A 20,300-nucleotide genomic window follows, 5' to 3' on the forward strand; every position below is an offset into this window, starting at 1 on the left:
AGACTGACCAATCTGGCATCAGAGTGGAGAAGTGACTAGGAGTTTTTAGGGGAGGTTGATGAATTGATGATCTGCAGGTGCGCCACTCTGCTGCAGACGTCGCTACCACACCGACAGACAGACAGACAGACAGGGAATGAGAGACTGAGTAGGTTGTGCAATCCGGCCCCCCCATGTTATTAAACAGAAGCACTGCCCTATGCAAGACTCATTAGGATTATCTTGGTAACTCTGTGCAGACAGCCATGATGTTATGTTGCTCCTACATTTACATTGGTCGAGACAAAAAATATCAAATTTGTTTTAAATGTCCCATATAATTCCCATTCAAGTTCATACTTCTGAGTGTCTATAAGAAAATGTTTACAAACTTCAATGTTTAATGTTCAAACACATTATATTTCTCATTCTGTCCACTGCTGTGGGACCTCTATTTCTCCTCTCTCTAAATGCTCTGTTTTAGTGCCTGTCTCTTCAAAATTCCCTCTCTTTAAAAGCCCAGTCTGTTCAGATTGGTCAGCTCTCACAAGCCTGAGCAGGCACCACCCACTGTGTTTCCGCATCATATCTGCCACTGTATTTGCAAACACGACCATGCTATGGTATTTGCTGAGGGTGGTGACTGTGTGACATCATTGTGACATCACAAACTTACAGAGGCCCTGACAGCTTGTTTTGAAGGCCCAGTTTCTGGCCGTGTGCATTTCTTGTGGACTGATACTTTTATATGATTTTTATAGCACCAAGACTTGCTTGTAATCAAAAAGACATGGATGTCTCACACTGCACAATATGGGACCTTTAAAGCAACTGTCTAAAAATCTAGTTTTCTTGAAATGAATACATGTACATTTGAGAAAACAAATGAAATCATAAAAGATCAACTGGATTAGTGAGTTACAGCTCTTGTTTTCGCTGAACTATGGTATAAAGTTCAGTTTTCATTAGAAAACAAAAGGTTGTTTTTTGACATATTAGGATTCAGACCTCGCCCCTGAGATAATGCACAGAGTAGTTTTTAAGCATTAACAAGAAAATGTCAGATCTAATCCAAAAAAGATTAGGGTCTAACCTACAGGTCAAAATCCAATGCTTACAGTACACAGTTAGTAACATTATTAGTTTTTTATTTGAAAACATGTGCAAGCTTTCAGATCCACTCATAATTCTTCCCTTTCAATTTCTGGAGGACAGTTCATGTCATTCTTTCAGTCAGTCTCATATTGATGATGGCTTTATGATTCCCTTGGCTTTATCATATAATTATGTGCTTCAGTGAATATTTGGCAATTGTCCATCAACCATAAACCCCCCAGAAGTAAAAAACAAATAAGTAAATAAAAAAACTAATACAAACTGGTCAAGAGAAGACTAAAAGGCAACAGTATTTAGTTTGCAGCATTTTGCTCCAGGAATGGAGAAAAAAAAATGTTAGGAGCTATGGGAACATCTGTCCTTAATATCATATATTGTTCATGTAAAAAATGGAAAACATGACAAGTCTTTTAGACAATTGTTATCTGTGCATTCATATTACATTTACAATGTCCCCAGCTCTGAACTGTGATTCATAATTAGGGGAGCTAAAAAAAATATTCTCCCAGCAGTCTTTCTCATAAGCTACAGTATATCACACATCATTATGGAAAATGGACAGTGAGGCACATTTTACCTAGATGAAAGATGGATGAACTGGAACTGGAAGCAGAATTATTGACTGAATTTAACCCATGAGTCGGTCGTGAAGAAGGACTGGCTGTGAATTAGAGATAAACTCTAATATATTCAAAAACAGCTGCGCGTTAAAAATTTTATATGCTGTGATCAAAAATATAAAATATATAAAAATAAACAATCTAGTATGCTCCTATGATCCACTGCTGGAAATGTGTGCAAAAAAAGTCAACACTGAAAAACAGCTGAAATGTTAATTAAGTAAAGCAAATTAAATCTTATACATTACAGTATTTGAGAAAGTTTTATTTGCCATTAACCAGTTGCCAAACCTGGTTTCTGTAACATCTAGGAATCATCTATGTCACTCAAGGTCTCAGCATCAGAGGTTTAATTTGAATGTGCAAGTTCTGTTTAGCTGAACCCATGCTATATTGCGGCTGAGATAGTCAGATTGTAGATGATACAGCATCAGCCCCTGGGGTGAGCCAGGCAACCGTATGTTGAATCTAAAAAAAAAACAAAAAACAAAACTGCCCATCCAAAAGACTCACTATACAGAGCAACAGTGAAAACAGGTTATTACGGATCACCAATATTTGCTTTTGGTGACCTCTTGCTTTCATAGTTGAATCAAACAAGCACAGGACTTTGACCCAGCAAACCATGCAGCTTTGTACTTAGATAAGCTAAAATTATCCTGGAACATGTAAATGAACTGCATGGCATTTTCACATGCACTTAACTGGATTTCACAGCAAATAAAACATTTCACAAAATATTGGACAATAATGTCTGTGATGAAATTAAATATGTTGAACAACTAGAAACAGCAGCAACAACCAAAATGTTATTACAGCAATATATAAAGGTCTGCACATACCATCACTGTTAGTCAGGTTCCACATGGTTATACTAAAGTTCATTTGAATTAGCCTGTTTTCTTATCAACATCTTCAGACCATTACTCACCATTTGGATTGTATTGAAATGTTTTAAGAAAGCTTCCGTGGAAAAGTGATATTATTATTTTGACCCCTACAAACAATCCAAGGTGCAACATGAACTGATTAAGGGCCAGTACAGCTGATTTTGTAATGGGCAGAATAAAGACCTCACTAATGTTCTGCCTGATGTGATTTCTTTGAAATTGTTGATCAAGTTCCTGAAAAAGAGGAGTGTGTAATAGGGATGTTTTTTTATACTTATACTTCTCAGTATGAATTTATTGAGGCAGTTTGTTTTATGTCCGACTTGCATCAAGCAAAAAGGTTGCCATCCAGACAACAGAATGACAATGAATGAAATGAAAATGAACAATGAAAATGAACAAGGCCTATGCTGTGCATGGCAGAATAACACTGAGCTAATGTCAACAGACTGCCATGATAAAAAAAAAAAAAAAAAAAAGTCATCAACTTCATGATTTGACTTAACTGTCTAGTAGTAGTCTGTCTCCCTAGCATACAGACTAAAACAGACACCACACTATAATCTGGCCCTGACTAAGAGCATCACCATACCAGTTCACAGCTGGGGGACTGAAGAGCAACGGAAATACATATTTCACTCTGTTCACCTAGCAGGAGCATGTAAAAAGAATGGAATTTATGCTTTAAGCCACTAAGGTCAGCCCTTTTTCATGGCACACTACCGCAATTGGTTAGGATGGTATTTCACCAGACAGCTGCAGTTTAGGCCTATTGATGTTCTATTTTCCACATGTGTTAATGTTTCATAATAGATGTCTAGGTTCTTTACCTCTACCATATCAATTTTTGTGTTGGCTGTTTTTTAATTGATACGATTACCAAATAAATGAGTGAATTTCAACAAAACCTGGATGGAGGAAGGGCCTCAGCTGAGAATCCAGGCATTTTCTTTCCCCCTTACCTTCACAGTTATGCAGCTATGGTTGGTTTAAGGTGGTTTAGAGTTATGCTATGCTGGGCTATTGAGTTTAATATTTAATAGGTTTGACTGAATTGGGTGGGGGTGGGGGCTTGGCAGAGGTATGCACTCTACAGAGCGAAATAAGTCATTAATCCTTTACTAGAAAATGAAAGCAAAATCTCAGATATAGTATACACAGATGTACTTTGGTCCTTAAAAGGGCTGTGACTTTTATTTGAAATTTGAATGTTCATTCAACCCTAAGAAAAAGTGCATTAAGCCATACAGGTTGTGTAACATTAAACTGAAAGAATGACCTGTCTGACTTATTGACATCGTGACAGAACTAGTTTTAAATGAGCACTAGACCTGTGTGTGACTACATTCATCTGCAAAGGAACAATAACTGAAATAATCAAATGTTTACATTTTTCAGCCTGAGATTATAAAAGGAAAAACAAACAACAATGAAACCTCATTAATTAGGCCATCTGTTGAGTTTTCTACCACCTCAGACACATCCTGATTGGTCCAGCCACTCTAGAACCAAGTGCTGGACTGTCAAGTAGTGTGAGATTTGTTGTGGCACAATTGTAAACCCTGTTAGAGGGCTTGGCAAGAACTCATAAAACAGGAGTTACATCCAGGTAACCTTTGTTTATGTTGCTCAACATTTGGAAAAAATGTGAAAAGCCAGACTTTTCATATCAAACTATAAAAGACGGATGCAGGAAAGGCGAGAGCATTAAGTGGAACAATTATGATGGAAACAGATCAGTAATTGCTTCAGAGTCAGTTCAGTGAGCTACCGGGCAGTTTAGTCCCTTTCTGCTTCTCCCTGAACTGTCGAACAGCAGCATTGATCACCTTGTGAATTCACAGCACCACTGTGATACTATCCAGTCTGACTCCAAGTGCAAAAACTATTACCACCAGTTGTGCTTATCCCCTCATACCCCAGAGTCTGTGTACATGCCATTGATCAGGTAGTCCACCTGAGTGTAATCCTTCCTCCTGTAGCTTTCATAGGCCTGTGTGATGAACACAGCCACAGTGACCAAGAAGAACAACAGGCCAAAGAGCAGGACAGCGAGTAAAGATGCTGTATCTACCAGCTGCCTGGTCAGAGCAGCTCCTGCTACTTCTACCACTGCAACCCTTGTGCCCGAGGCAACAAGCTTGTTGCCATTGGTAGGATGAGTTATGGTACTGGTCACAGTTAGGGTAGGAGGCTCTGCAGTTAAAGAGGTGGTTTGAACTGGTGGTACCCCAGTACCTTGGGCATTTGGCTGTGGCGTAGCAGCTGAAGATGATGGCAGAATCAAATTCCTTTTACCTGTAGTTGATGTGATTGCAACAGTTGTAAGTGTAACTGATTTTTCGGTTGTTGCAGGGCGTTGTGGTGTTGCTGCTCTAGATGTTGCTATTGTTGTTTTGGTTGTGGTTGTTGTAGCAGTAGACACTAGTGTTGTTGTGGTAGTAATCAGAGGTGTGGTTGTGGTTGTTGTAGTAGATGCTGGTGCGGTTGTGTTTGTTGTAGGAGATGCTGGTGTGGTTGCGGTTGTTGGAGTGGATGCTGGTGCAGTTGTGGTTGTTTTAGTAGATGCTGGTGTGGTTGTGTTTGTTGTAGTAGATGCTGGTGTGGTTGTAGAGATCACCAGTACAGGGGTTGTGTGTACATTCCTAACAGGCTCTGCATTTGTGGATGTAATAGTACCAGTGCGGGTAATCGATCCAGTATGAGTAGTCTGTGTGGGCGAGCCTGTGGTGATCTTGTCTGGTGCTTGAAGCTGACGGCCTGGTGATACTGGCTGTTGATCAGATGATGAGACTGTGGATGTCTGGTTTCCTCTTGCAGTTGGGACGTGCTGAATTAAGGACGCTGCTGTGACATTTAATCTGTGACTGAATTCCAAATTCTTGGGTAATGGCAATTTTGCCCCTTGAGTGGCATTGGTCTGTGAGTTATCCTTAACTGGTGCCTTTTCACTGTCATCATCACCTGGGGAAGAAAAAGTTCCATTAATGACATCACTCAATTATAAAATATGATCAATCAACAGTAAAAGGCAAAAAAAAAAAAATCTTATTCACAAACATGCAGAGTATAAATTTCTCTTGCTTTGTCAGGACAATGCACCATAGATTTCAGCCCTCTTGCACCTATCCTTTGCAGCCTCATCCTGTGCATCAGTATTGGCTGGAGTCTACACACCAAGTGCCCAAAAGGAGACACCTACAAACATCTCTACACAGCAAAATGCTGAAAAAAAAATGGGAAAATACAGGCAGAGTGAAGGGTGTCTGTAGATACACACCACAGTGGGTCCTTACTAATAGTAGAGAAAGATTATTTTTGTCTGAGTCTAAACATGTTTTTTAATGAAAATCCTGCATAGTATAGTATACCTTTAATATTTGGTTCGTTGTGACCATATACATGTATGCAATTAGATATATTGCCTCATATTCTTTCAAAAATATCTTGTTGCAGATGTCTGGGTTTGGATCTGGTTTAAAGCACTTGGGTCAGATCTGTTTTAAAGCCTGTGACATATAGGCCTGGAGGCAGAAGTGTGTATTCAGTCACATGTCTTACTTCACACCATGCTCTTGTCAACATCTAGACCGCACTGACCCACGCTCTCGAACACAGTGAGGAGCATTTTGGCTGCTCTGGCTGCGTGCTCAAAATGACATGAATAACAAAATAAAATCCTTGTGTGACTAATTAACATTTAGAAATTCTTAATTAAAAAAAAAAACCAAAACATTAGCTTTTTTTCAGAACACATTACAAGAGAGAAACCCAAAAGATGGAACATACATACGACATAAAACAGTAACAGGCAGTTATACAAAATAAAAGGCAAATTACATGTCATTGTGATGTGCTATGAGGGCAAAGACATACTTAGGATAATAAATAAACCTGACTTAATTCATATTAGGGATACACTGGGGAGGGATGGGGGGATAACTTAGCTCTGATATACTCGATAAATGGTTTCCAAATTCGATCAAATTTATCAGAGGGGCCGTGAATTGTGTGTCTCAGTTTCTCTAGCTTGAGATGCTGCTTCACCTCCCTCAGCCACTGAATCCAGCTTGGTGGCTGAGGAGACTTCCAATGGAGAAGAGTCAGTCTTCAGCTAACAAAGTAACAAATTTTCTCACGTTGAGTTTAATTCCAGTGAGATTCTTGTTGTTCTTTCCTGCTACACCAAAAATGGCTTTCATAGGATCTGGCTCAATCACCATTTGGAAACATCTGACAGTGTTCCAAAAATTGAGTTCCAATAGGTGGACAGTTTAGGGCAATGCCAAAATGAGTGAGCTAAAGAAGCAGGTGATACTTTGTATCTGTCACAGGTAGAGTCCACACCTGGGAACATTTTAGAGAGTTTTATCTTTAGAGAAATGAAGGCAGTGCAGCACCCTGAACTGAATAAGACCATGCCGAATAAGACACCCTCTAGGGCCTTTCTCCACTGCTCTGCTGCCACAGCCAACCCCAGATCTCCCTCCCATGCAGATCTAAGAGTCTCCAAAGAAGGATTTTGCAGGTTGGATAGGAGATTATAAAGACAGGATATTGCACCCCGTCGGGAGGGCTCAAAGGAAGGTAAGGTTTCCATGGGCAACACATCAGGCAGATTGGGAAAACAGGGAGTATTAGCTTTAATATAACTACGAACCTGGAGGAGTCTGAAAAATGTGATTGTGGTAAATTAAATTTATGCCTCAGTTGTCCAAAGGAAGGAAATATATAATCTACAAAGAGAGCCTTCATGTTGTCCACACCACCCTGACTCCAAATGCCGTAAGAGTCATCCCTGATGGACGGAGAGAAGAGGTGGCTGGGGTGAACAGGACCAAGTAGAGAACCACTCTGCCAACCATAGTTTTTCCTAATAATGGACCATAATTTCAAAGACTGTGTTACAATGGGATTGTTCCTCACATATTATAATGATAGAGGAATTGAAGAAAACAAAAGGGCAGTAAAAGATGTCAGATAGCATGAGTGGTGTTCCACTTGTATCCAAATTGGGTTTTCTGCCTGCTTGTCAAAATGGGACCAAAAGGAGAAAGCATGAAGATTACACGCCTAGTAGTAAAGCTGAAAATTTGGTAGTCCCATTCCCCTACTCGGATTCGACCTCTGCAGATATGCTTTCCTGGTTCTTGGTCTCGTCTTACTCCAAATAAAAGTAGAAGTTATTGTATCAATGGATACAAATAATGATTTTCGTATTAGTTTAGGAATAGTTTGGAATATGAACGAACATTTTGGAAGTTAATTTTTACCGCAGTGATTCTACCTGCCAAAGTGATAGGGAGATGGGACCACCTCTCAAGTTCACAAACAGTGTGCTGAAATAGTGGTTTAAAATTTGGAAATTCTTAAGTTTATATTTTAGAAAACAGAATACGGGCAAAAGTCCAGGAATAGTTTTTCAGGTCGCTGGTTTGATTCCCCTGGTCTGCATGCCTAAGTGTCCTTGGGCAAAATACTGATGTGACCTGAACCCCAACTGCTCCTGATGTGCTGGTGTGTGTGTGTGTGTGTGTGTGTGTGTCTCAAGGGACTTGATCACATCAGTTATTCTTTTGGCTCCATCTAGTGGCCAAAACAAATAACTCTTATATTGACTCAGGTAAGGATGTTAAGAGTAAGGGGGACACATTTCCAACAGTGCTCCCACTATGTAGTGTCTTACAGATCAGTTATGTCAGAAATCAGAGAACCATGGAGCAGGTAAGTGTGGGATCTTGTTGTGCAACATCTATTGCATGTCTGTCCGTCCTGGGAGAGGGATCCCTCCTATGTGGCTCATCCTGAGGTTTTTTCCATCTTTTTTCCCTTGGTTTAAAGGTTTTTTTTGTTTCCATCTAGGCTTAGGGTTAGGGTTGATCTGTCAATATACTTATTGCTCTTCATTATTGTTAAAGCTGCAGTCTGGTGTTTTGAGAAAAAAGTGGAGCCAGAAAGTTTGAATGATACAGCTCCAATGTCCCTCCTTCTTCCTCTCTGCTGCCTGCAGCCCTGCCTTCACAGCCCCTCCCCACAGAGGAGCTTGCTGTGCATAAGCAGGCTTGAAACCATGGTAACAGAGGACACCAGATAACCAAGACAGCGCATTCAAAATAACAACAACAAAATAAGCCCTGATTGTTCTATTTCTGACCAATACAATTAAATTACAATGGCGAGTGCCTCATGCCGAGAGACTGTAGTAACCAGAGTAACAAAGAATATTCCTTACATGGCGGTAGATGGAGTTCCCAGGTAATCATTACCTGGTGCAACATTTTTGCCATTCTGCCATTCTGAAGCATGAGTAACATTATTTCTCTAAACCAATTCAACCACTTCAGAGCATACTGAACACAAACTAACGTTATCATAATTGCCCAGTCACTTGAAAGACACTTTTGCTAACCAGGAGCCATAAAGGCAAAGCTAAACACCAGAGTTAGCATACAAGCTAAAAAGCTAGATTTACCAAAAAGCTATGTAGCTCAACTGCAACATCGTAAAGTGATATGTGTTATTGCAAGTATTACACAACAAAAAAATGCATGGGAACTGCTGTTTGCATTGTATTGGTATGAAGAAAATATGAGAAGAAATGCAAAAATGTGATAGTACAAGTGTATTTGGGTATTGCATATTTTAGTGCAGTGCAAGGTTTACTTTAAATAAGTTGTTTATATGGACAAAAGTTTTGAACTCTTAAAAGTAGTATAATATTAGTTTTCCTGTTTTTGCTCAGGAAGGAAACGGCTTCTATCCCTGCTGTGAGCTCCATCCACCCCCCATAATGAACAATCCTACCCACAGAAACTGCAGCAGCGGTTGACATACTTGCACTATCTTGCACCACCACTGTTTTGCACAATTACACTTTTAAAGCTGCTACTTCTGTCTATACTGTATACAGTAAATTTAGTATATTTTGACTATATTTCATTTAGTATACTTTCCTTTTCTTACTTTGTAAATTGTACATGTGTAACATGACAATAAAGGCATATTCTATTCTATTCAATTCTATTCTATTATTCTGTTAATGATAGAACACTAAATCAGAAATATTGAGGGTTCTTGTAGAACTGGAATGCTGAAGTGGCCCACCTACAAAATAACAATATGAGCAGTGGCCCCCAGCTCTATGAGTTTGAGACCCCTGGTTTAGTGTGATGTGAGGTGATGTGAACTGGTGAAACCCCATGCTAAACTGTCAATGAAACCCTGCACCTGCACCATGGGCATCATTGGTGGGTCTCCTTACCCTTTAAGTCAAAAATAAATATGGTTTAAATCCTAAGACCATCAACACTTAAGCCTTTGCTTTTGCAGGCTTCCCACTCTTTTCTTGAGATGATTTTCATGCACTTTTCCAGGACATTCTCAGTGATGTTCTAGCTGGCATGACAGACAAGGATCAGGCCCATATACTAATATGATCATCTCTGGGAAAGTCTAATTTAAAATGTGGTTTGGGGGATGTTGCTGCTGGAGCCAATCCAGGGTACTCCCTGGATAAGTCGCCAGCTCATCGCAGGGCCCTCACTAGTGAGCAACGTGGGGTTCATATCTCGCTCAAGGACACTTCGACATGCAGCTCAGCACTGCCCGGAGCCGGGATTTGACCTTCCGATCACTAGTCGACCTGCTCTACCTGCTGAGCTACAGCCGCCCCTAAAATATTACAGTACATCATTAAATCCAACTACTAACCGGTTTCCTTTAAAGAAAAACTGATGGTACCATTAAATGTTTTTTTAAATCAGTCGCTCCGTGTCACACAGTGCTGAGTAAAACCCATAGTGCATCCGTCTGGTCTTTTCACTGCAGCTCTGCATCCTCATTTAGGGAATAAAAGTAACAAAGATGGTAAAACTGTATTTTACCATATGATGGATAAAAAAATTAAGTTAGACTCTAAAGTTGACCCTAGAGTCAAGTCTGCTCAGAGTATTAACTGCCACTAATCAGTTTATCAATGCATACACCAACTACTATAACACACCACTACAAAACGTAAACATTTCATATCATACTATAGCCTATTTACCATTCCAGTGCAGCATGGTGTTTGAAGGGACCATACTAGCAAAGTGGAAAAGGACTGTTAGCCAGTGTTTGACATGCATAGAGTTGGGCTGCCATTCATAATTTTAACCGTGATGTCCCATCCATTATCATCAAACTCTCTGAACAATGCCCAACTAACATTTGAAACTAACCCCTACACTGATGTCTCCCAACCTGTAGGTGCTGCTGTGTGATGTGACTTGGGGTGTGCTCACAACATGCAGCTTTATCAAAATACTCCATAAAGTAACATTACCATTTGAACATTAACATGATCCTTAACTTAACTGTCTTCTGCTTTGGGGAGCTCTGATAGACAAATAGGAAAATGTTTAAATACATTTCCAGGACAAAACAAAGCTTCTCCCGGATATTCTCATTTTCCTCTCATTTTCCATGTGTATTCCATGACTGGAAAATTGGTCAACTACTTTACAGGATGCGTGGGAACCCTGTTTGCAATAAAAAAAAAAATGCTGCAACTTTTGTTATGGCTATGATTTTTGTGATGTTGACATGTTTTCTTGGCATGGCATGATGTGTGACAGGTGTGCGAGAGGGAATGTATTCAAATGTGTGTGCACCTAGCCTGAAAGTGACTGGAACACCAGCTACTGGAACTTGAAGGCAACTGGGTTCTTGCTGATGCCACTCAATTAAACAAAGAGCCAAGCACACTCATGATGGAGGTATTGACATAGATGTTTGATATCAGCTGTAGCATGTAGCCACAGCTCCTTTATAAATGAATCCTTATCATAATGATATGCAATGGCGCAGTTAGCTTGTGTTGTTCTGAGCTCTGTTAGGGTGCCAGCTGTACCTGGATCATCTGTGGTTACTGAAGCGGAGGAGTCAGTCTGGAGCAGCAGCAGGCAGAGGAGGTAAAGAAATACCCATGGACTCTGCTGGAGTTTCTGGAGACACAGAGACATGTTGGGCTGCTGGTGGTGGTGCTGGTGGTGGTGCTGGTGGTGGTGGTGGTGGTGGTGGGAGACACACACACACAAACACATACACCCTCACATACGGCAGGATACAATTTACACACACAACAGATGCAGTCAGGGGCACACACACGGAGTTGATGAAATGTGAGACCAGGAGGAAGTGAAGGTATCCAATTCTTGAACCTATACAAGACATAAACACAAGCAGGTGTCAACAGTAGCCATAAAATATACTGCTATAAAAAAGTGAGAAAACCCCACTTAGACCTGCTAACACTGTGCTTTTGACTTAACTGTGAATATGTACAATTGACATTACTCCTGCGTCTGTCACTGTGTAGTAGTCACTGGTGTTCATCAGGTCCAGCTTCAATTAGCTGTGATGAACACCCAGGTGAACACATTAATATCTACCACTCTTCAGACGCGATGCTCTGACTTCAGTTGAAGATGGAGTCTGATGATGTATATGATCTACTGCTTTCTAAGTTACCCTGCTCTTCCACCACACTTGTAATGATGAACATAACAAGAAATGAATAAAACCCAGATGAAAAACATTTTAAGCAAGTTTACCCCATAGATCTAATGATGGATCCAGAGACAGCATTGAAGGGAGGGCTCTGTTCAGTCCTCTGAAAGCTGCTCAGTGGTGACTGAAGCCAAAAAAGCTTGATATGATGTGCACCTTCTGCCATGTGCGCCCATAGAGCATGCACTGGAGTTATGACGAATGAGCCAACTAACTTTAGCCCCCGTCTCACTTGAACAGGGATAGAATTACTTCAGTGCACCACTGTTCTAAACTTTCTTAAATCCTATTGGACCCATTGGCTCTAATCATGACTGTGAAATTAGTCATTTCGTAGGGGTTGTGAGGCTCCAAAAAAGTATGCACCATCTTATAGCCACTTCTTTCACTATGTAAGCTCATAGGAAAAAGATATCTTTGGGCCACAGCGCATCATCATGTGACACTGTATTTACACAGTTTGGCCACTACGAAAACTGACTTTAAATTTGGTTCTGGGGAGTTAGTTTATCCACATTTTAAAAAATTATAATGATAAAATTAACCTGGGCGCACAGGTAGTGGAGTGGATAAGAGCGCATGCCACATACGCAGTGGACCCCCATTCGAGTCCTGGTCGGCGGACCTTTGCTGCATGTCACACCACCCTCTCTGTCCCATTTCCTGTCAAATAAAGGTGTCTACACCTGAAAAAAATCTTTAAAAATTTTTTTTTTAAAAAAGCCAGCATGTAGACGCTCATTTTGGTCTAAAATTTGTAATACTGTCACCTTTCACTGTGGTGTTAAAGTTATGTTATTATATATGAGAGAGCTGTTGAACAGCAACCTTTGAAAAAGTGTGGAATTTTTATACTTTTTGTTAATATCAATAACTCAAAGTCCATCTCTCGATACTTTCTAAGTTCATTGGTGTTTCTGTGGAATAAAGCTCTACGCCCACTTACTCCTAAAGAAGAAAGAAAACTTTTAGAAACACCTCATGAATACATGGTTTGATTTAGGAAAAAAAAAAGACTCATTCCAATCGAATTTCCTTGGTTCAGTGAATAAATGCAATCGTTATTACTGTGTGAAAATGATGTGACAGGATCTAAGATGGATAGAAAGTAGGGTTGCACAATGTATAACTTCAGCATCAACATAACATGTGCGCAAGTGCAACGGTCACATCGCAAAGATGTGAATGTCAATTGAGGCAAATAACCTCACAGAATTTGATGGAGAGGGATGAGGACAGGGAAACAGACACCTGACCCATGGTGTTCTCAATTTATCAATTAATGATGTGTGCTATACCTCTGTAATCTATCATTTCTCAGTAACATGGTTTTAATTATTGAGTGTGTTCTGTTACCTGCAGACATAAAATTTACTTAAATTTGTGAACCTCCACCCACTCCTTATGCCAACCTGCCAAAATGGCTTGATCCACCAATTTTCTACATCCACCACTGGCACAAACAAAAGTCAAAATCGGCTTTTGGTGGTACCATGTAGACCTTTACCTTTAACGACAAAAGGTATGCATTTCATATGAAAAGTCACTGAGCTCTTACAATTACACAGTGCGGAACGGTCTAATTCAACTTCAGCACAACTTTGCATGGCAGCCTGCCCTAAATGTAAACAGACAGGACTCAAAGGTCAGCACAGCTGCCTACGTGGAGAGAAGTATGGGCACACACCCACAGCATGCGGTCTGCCCGAGTCAGCAGAGTTTCCATTAAAACGAGAGGGCCTCAAAGAGAAAACCCAAATTCCATTACAAATGTGGCTTTGTAACGTTTATGAGGGCGATTCACCAAACAAGACGTAAATTCATTATTGGAATTTCTCTTACCCAAAGCCAGCGATCACAGTGTGGAGCCTGTAACGGTCCAGACACTACGAATGTATTGAGCTAAAGAGCTGTGTAGTGGCTCGAGGCGTGCTAACATGACACTGATCAGAATACAGAATACCCAAATCTCAGCTGTGAACCAGTCAAACCCAACTGGGCAATGTGTGTGCTGTGTCAATAGGCTAACAAATAACAAATACAACACGGAATTATTGATTACTGGCGCTGACGATTGGCTCAGTAAAAGCTTGCAACTATTTAAGTCCTTATGGCCAACTTACGTTGAGATGGATATAACTGTTAACTTCCCAAACACCACATTCAACTAATACTAACACAAACATGTAGCCAAACAGTTCAACCTAAGACTGCTGAGATAACACCTTAACCTGCTAAATTAATGGCGAGTTAAAAATGTGTCAAGTGGCGCAGGTGTTCAGTGTACAGGATAGGGTTAAAGAATTTAGCTTAACGTTAAATGATGGACATATATCCCCCTTAACAGAGAGAGGCAGTTAGCTAACATCCAAATTGTAACGGCAAGCTAACCAAGCCTTAACGAGCAATTTTCTTATCAAATGTTACCGTTAACATGTCAACAACAATTGGGCTTTTGGAGACTTACCAGCGATACGTTGTAACTGATTTATTAAACAGAACTAGCGCACACACACAAGTGCCCAACTCAACACTTCCTGTTAGCGTGACGTCTTCTTCTTCTTCTTCTTCTTCTTCTTCTTCTTCTTCTTCTTCTTCTTCTTCTTCTTCTTCTTCTTCTTCTTCTTCTTCCTTAGTTTGGCAGACTAGACACTGCTACGGTGTATTGCTGCCCCTACTGTTTGTTATCAAGACCTACAACAAACCTTCATCCTTTTGTGCAATCCTGTTTTGTGAAGATAGTCCACCAGTTTCTTTGTTTTTACCCAAGAACCCAGATTTAGAAGCGTGCACATATTAAAAACAGTTTCCCCATCTGCTCCAAGTTTCCTGAAGAGAGTCCTTCTTGAATGGAGTATATTTTGCACTGGAGTAGCACATGAGTCTTTTCTACTACACCTAAAAGTGCACTTGTCTTTTCTTACACTTTCCTGCACTGAAAAGTACGCCCTTCCCTTCCTTTCCTTCTCCCAAGATTTCTGCCACTTCTCTTTTAGAGCCCAGTTTATTCTTTCTGTGTACTCTGGTGCCCCATATTGAAAATGAAATTGAATTTAAATGAATTTGCACTCTTTCCTCCTTCACCACCTTCTTTGCCATCTCGCCTCCTCATTCCCTTTCACACCCATATGTGCCAGAACCCAAAGAACCTTGTGAATTCTGAACAAAGACTGTAAAATTTCTACAACTAAATCAGGTCTGGACTTGGATTTAGTTTCTTTTATTGTGGTTAAAGTTGCTGCTGAATCACTGCATATGATTGAATTTCCCTGTTTATTATCCTTAACCCTTCTTAATGCTGCCACCATTTCTGCTGTGAAGACTGACATGTGATCTGAAATTCTCTATCCTTTCTTATATCCGATTTCAGGTATGCTAATACCAGCTGCCACTTTCTCACTCTCATGATGTCATGACTCCTGTTTGTGTTTGTTCTTGTATCTAGTTTTTGGTTTCTTGTATTTGATTCATGTCTTTATACCAGGTCTTGTTATGTCCTATGTTTTGTTTTTCCATATCTTGAGTCTTATGTTCTGATTTTCATGCCCTCATGTGTCCTTTAAGTTTCTCCTATGTTCTCCCCTCTGGCTCCCTCTTGTCTGTTTTTGTTCCCTTCATGTTTTCTCATATGCTCCTCCCCCTCGTTACCTCACCTGGCATCCTCCCTCCTCTCTCCTCACCTGTTCCCCGTCATGTCATTAGTGTCTGTGTATTTAGTCTCGTCCACATCCCGGCTCCCTGAAGTCAGGCTCAGGGGCCTCAGCGCCAGCCACAGCCGAGCCACAGCCGAGCCCCCAGCCGAGCCCCCAGCCCAGGCTGAGTCCCACGCTGAGTCCCACGCCAAGTCCAGCGCCTGCGCCTCGGCCGGAGGCCCAGCCAAGTCCAGCGCCTGCTTCTCAGTCGGAGGCCCGGCCAAGACCCTGGAGGGTTTCCCAGCCAGTGGTCTGCTCACCAGTGGGTCTTAGCCCACGCCTTCGCCGCCAGCCTCCAGTGGGTCTTAGCCCACGCCTTCGTCTCCAGCGGGTTCCAGCCTGCGCCTACACCTTCACCTTCGTTGCTGGCCTCCAGCGAGTTCCAGGTCACACCTTCGTTGCTGGCCTCCAGTGGGTCCCAGTCCTCACCTCCACCCTCCCGGCTTCACTTGGACTCTGAACTTGTGTTTTTAGGGACATCTGGGAGCTGTCCCTTAAGGGGGTTACTGTCAAGACTTGTGTTTGTTCTTGTATCTAGTTTTTGGTTTCTTGTATTTGATTCATGTCTTTATTCCAGGTCTTATGTCCTATGTCTTGTTTTTCCATGTCTTGTGTTTTGATTTTTCATGCCCTCATGTGTCCTTTAAGTTTCTCCTATGTTCTCCCCTCTGGCTCCCTCTGTCTGTTTTTGTTCCCTTCATGTTTTCTCATATTCTCCTCCCCCTCGTTACCTCACCTGGCATCCTCTCTCCTCACCTGTTCCTTGTCATGTCATTAGTGTCTGTGTATTTAGTCTCTGTGTTCCCTTCACTTCCTGTCCGGTCATTGTTTGTTTGTCTTTGGCTGTTCGAACTCCTGTCCCCTGTTTAGTATGTTTTGGGTTTGAGTTGAATTTTTGATTTGTACTTTTTGTCTTGCTGCTTTCTTTGCTACTTTGTTTTTTTTGGGGGGGGGGGGGGGTGAGTTGTGTTTTTTTTTTTTTTTTTTTTTTTTTTTTTTTTTTTTTTTTTTTTGGGACCCCCTTGGTTTCACACACTGTTGCATTCAGCTTTGTGGAATAAAGCTCACCTTTTGTTTCCCCTTTCCATAGTCTTCCCTTTTACCCTTACCTGACACATGATCCTTTGACCCATCTGTATAAATTTGTAGGTCTCCCCTTTTTAGTTGCTGCCAGACTTTTACCTCCTTTACTACAACCTCTGACATCACTGATTTGCTTTTATTCAAAAACTTTAGGTCAACAATGGGATCTAGAATCAACTATGATGGTACAACTGGAGGACATGCACTAGTACCCAAAATTACAATTTCCTGCACCACAGATTTTAATTTTTCTGCAAAATTAGTCTTTTTTGATATTCACAAACTCCCAATGCTCACTCAGATTTTTTTTTTTTGATAACATTTTATTTTGCCCTCTGAGCTTCATTGAATATCCCAAACCAAGTTTATGCCTCCTGATTTCTAATGGCATCTCCCCCATTTCTCTTAATAATGCTGATATTGGAGTTGTGCTGAATGCTCTACAGCACACCCTTAGGGCTTTTGCTTAGACTCTGTCAAGTTTACTGATCCCTGAGGAAGCTGCTGATCTATAAACCATACATCCATAATTGATGACTGTATCAATCCTCTGTAAATCTTTGCCACCGATTCTCTATCAGCCCCCTAGTCAGATCCAGCCACACACCTAAGGACATTATTTTTCCTACACTTTAACGAAACCATTTCAATATGTGTTTTTCCCTGGTTCCTCCAACCACATTCCTAGAAATTTAAAATACTTGACTTTTTCAAGATTGTTATTGTATAATTGTATTTGCTGATGGCATACTTTTCTTATTCCCAAACACCATATATTCAGTTTTATCCATAGAAATTTTAAAACCTCAATCATTAGCCCACTCAGTCACTTTCTCTAAAGCACCTTGAATTGTATTAGACAGATAGGGGAGGTTCCTCCCTCACTTCCAGATAGCCCCATCATCTACAAATAACGATAATCCAAATCCATTCTGCACTCTACTAAACATGCTATTAAGTAGAATATTAAAAAGAACTGGACTTATTACGCTTCCTTGAGGGGTTCCATTCTCCACCTCAAGCTCATCTGATAGTTCATTTCCAATCCTCACTTGAAATAGAATAGAATATGTATATATACAGTACTATAAACAATAATATTATACACAACTATACAAGAAATAGACAGTTCGTATGAATGTGCAACAGCATAACCACAGGTAAAATGAATAGATAAATAGACTTAAGAGAACATAGAATATGCAGATGTAAACATGTAATGTAACATGTAACATGAGTAAAAACAATAGATCAGATTACTCTTTCAGGCAGAAGTGAAAGAGTTACGGTGTAATGAAATGGCTCGTGCTCGTGCTCAGTAATCCAGGAGGTCATTGTGTCATCTACACCCATCGCCTGCAGCTTCTCCCCCAGTTGCAGTGGCTGAATGGTGTTAAAAGCACTGGAGAAATCAAAGAATGTGATTTTCACAGTAACTGATCCACCACCCAGGTACAAATGGGCTCGTTGCAGCAGGTAAATGACAGCGTCATCAACTCCCAAGTGGGCTGGTAAGTAAATTGCAAAGGGTCTAGCAGGGCTCTCACCTGTGGCCTCAGGTTGGCCAAGACCAGTCTCTCCAGGACCTTCATCACGTAAGATGTGAGAGCCACTGGTCGGTAGTCATTGAGGTCCGATGTTGTCGACTTCTTTGGAATAGGAACCAGGCAGGACATCTTCCAAAGCACTGGTATTCTCTCCTGACCCAGGCTCAGGTTGTACAGGTGTTGTAGGACAGGGTGCTGGTGTCTTGAGTGGAGGAGGAGAGGTGCTGCACAGGAGAGCTCACATCAGGGGAGTGAGGGGGGGAGGGAGGAAGCAAATGGGGCAGTAAGGGTGTGTTGGGGTCTGGGGGTGTCAGGGAAACAACAGAAGGCTGTGAACCTATTGAAGAATCTGTTCAGCTCGGTTGCCCTCTCCAAGCTGCCCTCTCATCAGGCAGATGACTGTCTGCCACTCACCTTATACCCAGTGATCTGTTTCATTCCAGTCCACACATCCCTCACATTGTTTTGCTGGAGTTTGGCCTCCAGCTTCCTCCTGTAGGTGTCTTTACAGGCCCTCAGTATATCCCTGAGTTCATGCGGCACTCTCCTCAGTTCTTCCCTGTCTCCAGACCTGAACGCCCTCTTCTTCTTGTTAAGAAGAGCTTTCAGGTCATTGGTGATCCACGGCTTATTGTTAGGGAGGCAACGTGCAGTCCGGGTTGGCATGGCGGTGTGTTCACAGAACCTGATGTATTCTGTGAAGCAGTTGGTCATGCTGTCAAGATCCTCTCCATGTGGCTCAATAAGTACATCCCAGTCTGTCAACTCAAAGCAGTCCTATGGTGCATCAGCAGCCTCCTGAGTCCACCTCCTCACACTCCTAGTGTGGACAGGCTGCTCGCAGAGATTGGACATGGGGCTTCCCATTATTACTCTATGCTTATGAACCATACTGGTTACCCATCCAACACAGCTCTGAAAATCGTATGGGAGAGGGATCTGAACATAACAGTTGAAAAAAACAACTGACATACAATTACTGGAATCACTAAACAAGCCTCCATGGATATCAAAATATCATCGTTTCTATTGGTATCCAAGTAGGCTATTCAGGCTAGACCCAAAGGAAACACCAGACTGTTGGAGGTGTGAAGGGGAGCTGGCTACACTAACACATGCCCTATGGTCACATCCAAAGATTCAGACATTTTGGAAAAGGGTTCATGAGAATATCATGAAGGTCATAAGAGTGGATTTTGAGTTTTGCCCCAGTCTTTACAGATTAGGCAACCCTAAGCCCACGGCCCATATTGTAAAACCCCTAGTCAATTGATTCAGACAAGTATAATGATATGCAAACAGATGATGATGCTGAAGGCCCGTTGTTTCAAGACTGGCTTACAGAGCTAGGCAAAGTAGCAGCTTTTGAAAGAATATCCTACAGTATAATATACAACAAACATTCCATAATTTTCCATAAGACAGGGGTCAAGGCAATTGGTCTATAGGAACTAGGGTTATCTGATTGCTTTCCAGGTTTCACAGTTGGAACAATGAACGCATGTTTCCATTCTTTAGGAAGACATCCACTTTCCCACACATTACCCCAATCCTTCCCTACCTGGAGGGGTGCAGTATCTTATCCCTGATTTGTAGCTTATTGTAACTCTGAGAAGAACAGATTGATATCATTAGAATTATCACTATCAATTTGCAGTTTATCCAGTTGCTTTCCTAATACTTCTCCTATTTATGTCACTTACATTGTTAGAGCTATGTACTTTATGGAATTGTTTAACTAACATATTTGCTTTTCCTTTGTTATTTACAGCTTTAGCTCCATCATAGTGAAGGGCAGGGATTGCTGCCTGCTGAAAAACCTCT

The 20,300-nt window shown here is 41.2% G+C and overlaps 1 protein-coding gene across 1 annotated transcript; it reads right to left on the minus strand.

Moving 5' to 3' along the window:
* Nucleotides 1-1,422: 1,422 nt before the first annotated feature.
* On the minus strand, nucleotides 1,423-14,769 carry wu:fa25f02 (cell wall protein DAN4). Its single transcript, XM_037106886.1, has 3 exons — nucleotides 14,622-14,769; nucleotides 11,496-11,805; nucleotides 1,423-5,569 (listed from the first exon to the last, which is right to left on the minus strand). The coding sequence occupies exons 2-3, from the start codon at nucleotides 11,686-11,688 to the stop codon at nucleotides 4,518-4,520; spliced, it is 1,245 nt and encodes a 414-aa protein (XP_036962781.1). The 5' UTR covers nucleotides 11,689-11,805; nucleotides 14,622-14,769; the 3' UTR covers nucleotides 1,423-4,517.
* Nucleotides 14,770-20,300: the final 5,531 nt, after the last annotated feature.

The sequence above is a fragment of the Acanthopagrus latus genome, chromosome 8 (genome assembly GCF_904848185.1).
Source record: "Acanthopagrus latus isolate v.2019 chromosome 8, fAcaLat1.1, whole genome shotgun sequence".
NCBI classification, from domain to species: Eukaryota; Metazoa; Chordata; class Actinopteri; order Spariformes; family Sparidae; genus Acanthopagrus; species Acanthopagrus latus.

Coding starts and splice junctions, on each gene's coding strand:
- wu:fa25f02 (XM_037106886.1), bottom strand. CDS start 11,688: ATGTGTTTGTGTGTGTGTGTCTCCCACCACCACCACCACCACCACCAG. Junction 5,570..11,495: donor AGTAACCACAGATGATCCAG/GTACAGCTGGCA, acceptor TTTCTTCCCCAG/GTGATGATGACAGTGAAAAG.